Raw genomic sequence first — 9,260 nt, 5'->3', positions numbered from 1 at the left:
TCCCTCTATATGGAAAACTCAGACTTGTTTGTTTTCAGATACTTTCTTGTCATTAACTTCAAGGGTTTGGGGATGCTAAAAGGAGTAAAATGTTCTGAATGCTGCAGCTGAAAATGAAGCAGTTAGAGGAGCTTGAGGAACGACACCTAACTGATCAGCTAAAAAAGTTCTCAATGGTACGTTATTTGGGAATGAGTTATGTTCAGGGATAAAGTCTCTATTGAAGTATTCCAGTAAAATATGTTTCTGACTGTACCAATTAGGCAAATTTTTAAAAAGAAGAGAAGGTTATCTATACCCTGTGGTTGGTTTGTTCTATAGCTTTTTCCTTCTCGCAGCTTTTCCTGCAGAAGGGTTTCATAGTTACAGCTTTATAACATAAGAGGCATCCTTGTCATGGGTGGTTAAATGTGGCCAAGATAACGTGTCCTCTGAGAGCATGCTCTTAAAAAGATTAATCCTAGTTGCTGTTGGTGTAACCAGGGAGTTGATTTGGTTCTTTTGTAAATTTTGACTCAAATACTTCAGAATTATTTAAAACAAAACCCCAACAAACAAAACCAACCCAAGCTTCAGTATTAGAAAAACAAACACAGTGTGAGGTATAGGGCTGTAATTCAGTGAACTCTTTAGAAAGGGCGGTGACTTCAGTTAGTATCTAATTGCTTTAAAAAACCTGAAAGCATACACTGTAATAAGCCATTACAATGGGAAAAATCAATAGATTTTGAGGTTGTGCAGCCAGGTCAAGAAATAGTGGTTGCTTATGTAATGTTGATCTCTTCCCACTGTGACAGTACTTTTAACATGTGTTTAGTTATGCAGCCTCACTCTGTTTCTCAGTAACATTTCAGAAGTACGTACGGTAAATACAGGCATCACTAGTATTTAGACTGCAAAAGGCACTGCTGCACTTCTGCACCCTAAATTAGGGTGAGAATTGATCAAATGATCAGACTGTTGTGTATGTATGTGTCGAAGGGGCTGGAATTAACTGAAATGACAGATGGAGTCCAAACATGATTGATGTTTTGGTGGAAGAGAGAGAAGCTCTGACTATTTTAAAAGGTGAACTGAGCATCTGCAGGAGTTATGGTTAGTTAATCACAAAACTGTCCAGTAGTTTGGTTATAAGTGATTTTCTCAGACCTACATTATAAGGGCTGTCTAATCTTACCTTGATTAGATTACTAAAACGTTGCTGTTGTACACAGACTTGTGGAATCTTTCTGATTTGAGTTTATAGTTCAGCTACTAATGAATAAAGGTTATAATGTCTCCTTGCTGGAGCTCTGAACAGTAGGTGAAGTATTGATTGGACACAAAGACTTCCCGCTCTGAGGGCAACTTCTAATCACCAGGCCATGGACAGCTTCCTTGGTTGTCACATGTGAAAGAGCATTAAAAGCAAACTAAATTCTTTTACAAGCAAAATATTGAGAGGAAACAACTGTTGTCATATTCAAATAATCTTGTCATATTCTTTGAGTAGGTGAGAATTCAAGATGTTGTCCAAACTGTGCAATTAAAAAAGCTGTAACTGTATTAACAGCAATGAGAACAGTTCGTTCACTGCTAAGCTGCTGCTCTATGGAACCAGGTATTGAAAGTATGGTGAAGTTTTCTACCAGAAGTATAGTAATACATTCTGTTTAGCTCTTTGTAACGTTTGCATCCACAGACACTGAGCTCTGTCAATGGTTGTTTAGTCTGTGATCAATTCTAGTGTTTGAAATATTTCCTAGTAAGAATTTTTTAGGTTTTTTGAGTGTGATGTGATTGGAGGGTGGGGGTGGGCTGGCAAGAAGAAAGAAAATAAATCAAGATAAGTGATACTCCATTTAATATGAGCAGCTTGGTGAATGCAGTCACTATCTCTAGTCATTGGAAGAACTTAATTTCCCAATTATTCTGATGATGTCAGCACAGGCTCCTATCTGGCCTGGGCAGGTCACCAAAAGAAACTTACAGAGTTAGGGTCCTGCTGAGTGGCTGGAGCTGCCGGTGCTGCTGTGGGCGAGATGAACCTGCCTGCTGGCTTGAGCAGAGTGCAGCTTCCAGAGGCAGTGCCAGTGTGGATCAGTAACGGCATGTGATGGGCTGCAGGAAAGGCTTGTGTTAGAGTGAATAGTGTTCTTATGCTTCTGTACCTGCAATACTAGGTCCTGGTGAGGATGCCCTAGTAGGACAGGTTGAGATTGACATCATATGCCCCATCCCTGGCAGTGTTCAAGGCCAGGTTGGCTGGGGCTTGGAGCAACCTCATCTAACGGAAGGTGTCCCTGCCTGTGGCAGGGGATTGGAACTGGGTGAGATGTAAGGGCCCTTCTAACTCAAACCATTCTATGATACGCTGTGGCTGGCTCCATTGCTTCTGTGAGCTGGGTTTCACAGCAGAGTGCTTCTTGAGCAGAGGGAAGTGCATCCCACAGCAGCATGCTGATGGAGTTTTTCTGGAGTAGCAAAAAGGTATCTGCAAATTTAATCTCTGTTAATCCTGTTGATTGGGAATTGAGGACTGATTGCAAATTTGTTTTGCTATATGTAGAAACAGCACGTAACGTTTTATGATGTACTTAAAGTTCTGCATTATGTTCTAGGTAATCATATTCTACCTGATGAAGATTTGGCTTCCTTTCATTGGAGTTTACTTGGTCCAGAACATCCACTAGCTTCACTTAAGGTACAAATTTAATATAACTACAAGCAATTAAGCTGAACACAATCGTAACAATTAATCAGAGCAGTGTACTAGGTTAACTCACAGCAGCTATGCCAGGTTCTTGTTCTCAGTCACCCTCTGGTGTCCTGGTCCCTCCTCGTGGACTGCAGAGGATACCTGGGGTGATTAGCCTTATAAGGCTAAACTTAGCCTGTGCCATCCCCCTCAACCACTTGAGCCACACAGCCTCAGCGTGGTTTGGCTTTGAGAATGCATCTTCTGACTCTTCTTTTTTTTTTAAGAGGAGAATTTTCTGTTTAGTCATGTTCAACTGTCAAAAATAATGAGCTGGATGTTTCCTACCATATTGTTTTATTTTCTACTGATCTGAGGTTGTGTATAAGAGTTTCCTGTATTTCTTAAAGTGTGACTGGGTTGTACAAGAAAGCTTAATGTGGCCTTCAGTAGATTTATTCTTTTTGAGACAAGTAACTTATATCTGATGCTTTTAGTTTACCGTATGTCTGTTCCGCTGCTTCATCGTACTTACTTTGTGCGTCTGCCATGTAGACAGCTATAAAAGGAAAACTGGACCCATTAGAGAATGGGTTAATAGTGACCTTTCTTTCTCTCTGCCACAACAGCCATCTCTTTTTCCCTTTCTAAGGTGTGCCATGCAGCAAATTCATTTGCTTTTTGCAAATTCTGTAAGACTTTTGTAGCTACAAAAATAGGTGGGGAGTTCCCCCTTTCTGTTTATTAAGCACTGAAAAATTGTAACTTACTTTGGTGAAGGCAGAATTTAAAACCATATTAAAGATTTTCATCGGGGGTTTTAAGTCTTGCATTGCTTAGTGAACAGCTGTGACAATTTGATGTTAGGCTCATCCCCTGTTTTGCTGCCATTTCTGTGTTTACAGAGGTAAGTGTCAGCACATTAGAGTGGCAAAACAAAATAGGTATGTGTGTTTGCTACTTCCTTGTAAAACCTGAGATGAAAAAGTAAAGAGTGTGCCTGTGTTTTCATCTTTTACTAAAAAGGTACAAATGTAGGACGTCTCTCTAAGTGGGTGATAAAATTTCTGATGTTTAGAATACTTTTCTGTGGTTTAGGCTGAGTATACTTGGTTTACAGCCAGTTGAGAATATGACTTCAGACACCTAGACCTTCTGAAAAGCCTCCTGAACATACTGTAAATTACCTGACTAGAATTAGATACTTTTTATCTTTGCTTGTAGACTTTCCTTCTCAGTGGAAGCACCAGTTGGGCTTTGTAGCTGGCATCCTAAGGAAATGAGGCTTGTTTCCTTAGAGGATGGCTGGGCTGCCTTAGGCAGGCCTCCCTGCGGTTAGTTCATCTGTTGGCCAACATGAATCAGATTTGAAAGCAGTTACCATTCGGCTGTTACAGGCTCTGTGGAAACTGATACAAAGCTATCAGTGTAAAGGACCCAAATGGGTGTCCTCATGGAAGGAGAAGGCTAGCACAACACCTCACTTGTTTAATTTCACAGCAGCAAGCTCAGCAGTTGTTAAGTTCATAGCCCCAAACTAACAACAGCATTTCTGCCTCCTGGCTGATAACCACGTCAGAGGGAGATAAAGAAGGGCTAAAGCAACAGGGACACAAGCAACAAGGACACAAGTCCACAGGAAACCAGTCTTCATTAGTTACTGGTCGTGGAGCAACTTTTGGTTTGTTTCAGGTTTTCTCCTTTTGCATCAGTTTCAGAGTGCTCATAGTTTGAAAGTACAGCTTGTTTCATAGCTCATGAATTCACTTTAATTCCATTTGACATACTAGTATATGTCAGAGATGTCATTACAGCTCTCTGTAGAGACGGACTGTTAATTGTAGCTACGCAGAAAACGCTATTTCTTATACATTTTATGAATGCTTAAAACAAACTAGGACACATTTCTATTAGCCACAACCTTGATAGCAAGAAGTAGTTTCAGAACAGTTGCAACAAATGCAAGCTGTCATGAAAACTGGAAATGGGGGGGAATGTTTGTGATTGCTGAGCATATCAACCCTGGCCTCTATTTAAACCTTTGTTTTGTTGTGTCTATTTAGAGTTACTATTGAGTTTCTACATACATGGAACTCAAGGGCTCTAATTCCACACCTCATCCAACTCGGGATTTAGAATACTTTTTCACACTGTGTAAAGATGTTAATCTTTTGTATCTAGGACAGCATGGTCTTGCATGAGAGCTAACATGGCCTGATTTGTTGCTTTTCAGTGAGAACTATGACAGTTAATAATGGACAATTAATTTTCTACATTCTTTCTCAATCTTTTAGTATCATGTAGCCATATGGTTACTCTTTGTATGAGAGAAGCTTTGCTAGTTCACCAGTTACAAAGTGTAACTTAGAAAAGAAACACCCAGTCTTTACTGATAGAAAATTGTTGTATCTGCTCAGGTACCAACATAGAGAGGTGAAAGAATGCAAAGCTGAGAACCTGTACCTCTGAAACAGAGTGGGACACAAGGGTGGTGCTTTCATCTAGGAACAGCTGAGTAGAAATGGGAAAAAGGGAAATGGAAACCTGAGTGAAGAACCCGTATTTCACATCTAGAAGGAAGTGAACCTGTCGGAACAACAGCTTTTCATGCTGAGTAAAAAGCCATGTCTTTCAGAAGACACCAGCAGCTCAAGCCAAACTATTAAAGTTCCATGGGCAAATGTAAATTAGGAGATTTGAATTGTTATTGTTGCAAAAGGGAGAAAGAATCTAACCCTGACCCTGCAGGCTGTTCCGAGTCAGGGTCTTGTCTGTCTACATGTCTCTGTGTAAACAGATAATCCAGCTAATGAATGTGTAGGCCTGTCTTGTGTCCTCTTACCTGACTGAGAGCAGAGGTCACTGAAATGACCATCTGAATCAGAAGCTGAAACAGGAAAGGAGTTGATAGACTTCCTGAGAAATCATTTGACTTCTAGAACTTGTTTGGAAACTAACATGTTAGTAGTTCTTGTTTGTGTGCTTTGGGATTTATCTTTAAGACAATTCAGTTCTTAGTCCAGGAAAGCTTGTTACAGTGTGGAGCTTCGGGATCAATGCAAAACACCATCAGAATGATAGGAGGGCAGGTTCTTATACCTGGAATGAATTAGTACTTATTTGGGAACACACACTCTGTCTTCACGAGGTAACCTTAGAAACAAGTCTTAATGCAGTCTCCCTTTCTGAAAAAGAAGTGTGCAGGGAAACTGAATCTTGTTGGTTGTTTCACCTCAGTAGAGGTAGAGATGCTTCCAGAAAGCAATTCAAAATATGCAGGTTAGTCTCCTTCTCTGAATTGCTCTAGGAATTTCCTGTCTTTCTCTGTTGACTTCAGAGGGTGTCTGCCAGAGGGAAACACCTATATATATACCTAATATGCTAAGTAGGTGCTATCCTTTGCTGCTGGAAGGACAGCAGATAACAGAGGTGTTACTCTTAAGATATGTTTAACCTCTTTTGTTGGGGGGTGTATGTGTGTGTGTTTATGCTGAGGGTCATCATGGGATGATGCAGATCAGAAGGGACCTCAGGAAGTCATCTAGTCCAACCTCCTGCTAAAAGCATGGCCAGCTTGAGATTGGAACAGGTTGCTCAGGGCTTTGCCTCGACTAGTCTTGAAAATCTCCAGTCTTGGAGACTGCACAACCTGTCTGGGCAGCTTGCTCCGAGCTTTGACAGTCCCAGTGGTAAAAGCGTTTTGCCTTGCATACAGTCTGAACCCGTGTTGTTTCAGGCTGTGTCTGTTGTCTCTTGTTCTTCCACAACGCACTGCTGTAAAGAGCCTGGCTCCATGTGCTTGATAACCTTTTTGTAGGCATTGAAAGGCTGCTGTTAAGTATCTCCAGACCAATGTCTTTGCCAGGCAGAATAAACCCTGTTTCCTCAGCCTCTTCATATAGAACAAATGCCTCCAGCTCCTTAACCATCTTGATGGCCTTCTGCAGAACTAACTCAATTTTGATATGTGGCTAGAGCCCAAACCTGAATGCAGTGTGCTAGAGGTGATCTAAAGATCCCTCAGTCTGCTGGTGGTGCTCCTGCTACGCTGCCCAGGGTGCCACTGGCCACCTCTGTTCCAGGGCACCGTGCTGGCTCATGGCCCATTTGCTGCCTTCCAAGAGCCCCAGATTCTTCCTGGCACATCCCCAGCCCGCAGAGTAGCTGGAGGTTATTCCTGCCTGAGTGCAAGGCTTTGCTTTTGTAGCTGTTGCATTTCTTAAGGTTTCTGTTAGGTCATTTGCTTGTCTAGGTCTTTCTGGGTGGCAGCCTAGCCCTTAGGTTCATGGCAGGGATGGGCAGGGTTGTCTCATATGAAGTCTGTCTGTATCACATCTTTGGCTTGTGTTTCTGACATCAAACAGACTGTTTCTCTGTTTAGATTTGGTTTTTTCAGAGGCCTAGGTGTATAAATTGTTAGTAAATTATTTCCATGTGGAGTGTATTCTTGTTACCATCAAGACATGCAGCAGCAGCAGGTCAGTTTCCCAACCAGGAGGGAGGGAGGAGGAGAGAGTCTGTGTAATTGAATAACCCAATCTTGAGGGAGAAGATGAGCTTTGTTGGTGTGAGAGGATTTTTAGTCATCCAGGGAACTTCTTGCTTCTTCAGAAAACTTCATTAGAACAGCTGCACTACAAACTCATCACATGAAACGTTTGTAACGTTCAAAGGCTGCTACAAGATCCAAGCAGTTTGGATGCTATCTCTAATAGCAATTACAAGACAAAAATAACAAACCCCAGGCAATTTGTTGTAGTATTCTTTGTATCTTCAGCCTTTCCTCCTACCAGTGGAAGCAAAAATAATGTTCTCTATGTGTCACCTCAGGTAACTCAATGTTCAAGATCTCTTTTTCTGATGACTTGAAAATAAAACTAAACAGATTATCTGTTTCCAGCAGGTGCAACAGTAAATGCTGTGTTGATTAGCTTTTAAAGGCTTCGCTTCCTGGAGACAGTGGGCAACTGGAGTTGTCCCAGAATTGGAGAGCTTTTCCAAAGTGTAGCTTAGGTGCCTTCTACAGTATCCTACTAATCCCATGGAGTTACACATGTTTGAGTCTGTTCTCTTTCAAGAAAGCATTTTTACAAGTTTATTTTGTCAAAACCAAGATATTTTTTGTAGCTTCTGGGCTAGGAATGTTGCACTCTGCCTGTCCTTTTGCCGAATACCTCTGTAGAATTAATCTTCTTTACCCATTTAATCATTACTGGGTGCATTAAGTGGTAGCTTACAATTTTTTTTCAGTGGTCATGAATTGTAGTAGTCTTTTTACAACTAACAAAGAAATGGTGTTGTTTTCAGGTGTTACACTTTCTAACCTGATCACCTCCAAGTGTGTGATTCATCTCCATGTTTGCCTTTGACAGAATCATGGAATGGTTTGTGTTAGAAGAGCTCTTAAAACTCATCCAGTTCCAACCCCTGCCATGGGCAGGGACACCTTCCACTAGAGCAGGTTGCTCCAAGCCCCTGTGTCCAACCTGGCCTTGAACACTGCCAGGGAGGGGGCAGCCACAGCTTCTCCGGGCGCCCTGTGGCAGCACCTCAGCACCCTCACAGGGAAGAGCTTCTGCCCAAGAGCTCACCTCAGTCTCCCCTGTGGCAGGTTCAAGCCATTCCCCTTGTCCTGTCCCTACAGGCCCAAAACTAATTCCAGTTTCCAAAACTGATTTTCTGTGGGCTTCTGTGTAGGTCATGACATTTTTAATTTTGAGGGTTTTGAGGTTGTTTTGGATGTTTCACATCTGGACTCAATGTCTTTGAAAGAGTTAATGAAAATAACTTCCAAATATCTGAAATATCTGTAAATAGGTAATGCATACTTTTAGAAGGCCTCACTTCAGGAATTAAGAAGATGCTCCAGTGAGGTCTTTAGGCTGTTTAAAAGCAGCTAACTGGGGGTGATACACATAATAAGCCTTTAGTATGTCTCAGTTGAACTTCATACGGCTAGGATCTGAGCTGAATATTAGTGCTAGAATGTTGTGATGCCAACTGCTTACAGTGTATGAAATACTACTGTCTTAGAGATCCCGTAAAACTAATGATAGATTGCTTACTCCTTTCATCCACTGAATTTCCAAGCAGAGAATGCAGAAGCACTTAGGTAGCGACACTTTATTTCTCCAAGGGCCTCTGCAGAGAGCACATCTAGCTTGACACAGCCATGTTATGATTCAGCTGCTTCAGAGATGTATAATTGTTCTGTACAGATAAAATGGGAGGTGTTTGTAAAACAATTTACCAGTGAGAAGATCCATTGCTTCTGCTTACAGATTGGGTGCAGAATGTTACCAGTATTTGTGACTGTAACTTACATGTGCCTGTGATCTATATTTAATATTGTTATATATGTATTCAGAATGCACACTAGTGAAAATTTAGAGTTTACTATAGAAAAAATAGAAATAACTACCATGCCACTGACTGCACTAAACAGAACTGTTCTTAATTTAGACTCCATAAAATGTGGAGCTCATCTCTGGTAGAGAATGACCAGGTATGGAATGAATATCCTGACATTTGTAACAAGTAGACATTAGGAGAAGGAAATGAATAATAATGTGAATCTGGGCAA

The 9,260-nt window shown here is 41.3% G+C and overlaps 1 protein-coding gene across 2 annotated transcripts in view; it reads left to right on the top strand.

Moving 5' to 3' along the window:
* The window catches only part of FAM120A (family with sequence similarity 120A), a 47,711-nt gene that overhangs the window by 2,627 nt on the left and 35,824 nt on the right, over nt 1-9,260 (top strand). For both annotated transcript variants that reach the window (XM_010016226.1, XM_010016227.1), the window contains exon 2: nt 2,601-2,683. In XM_010016226.1, the coding sequence (XP_010014528.1) occupies nt 2,601-2,683 (83 nt within the window). The remainder of the gene's footprint in view (nt 1-2,600; nt 2,684-9,260) is intronic.

This window comes from Nestor notabilis, unplaced genomic scaffold, assembly GCF_000696875.1.
Source record: "Nestor notabilis isolate BGI_N333 unplaced genomic scaffold, ASM69687v1 scaffold2606, whole genome shotgun sequence".
Classification (NCBI taxonomy): domain Eukaryota; kingdom Metazoa; phylum Chordata; class Aves; order Psittaciformes; family Psittacidae; genus Nestor; species Nestor notabilis.
Note: the sequence above shows the minus strand (reverse complement) of the source record. Positions and strands in the feature narration are given on the sequence as shown.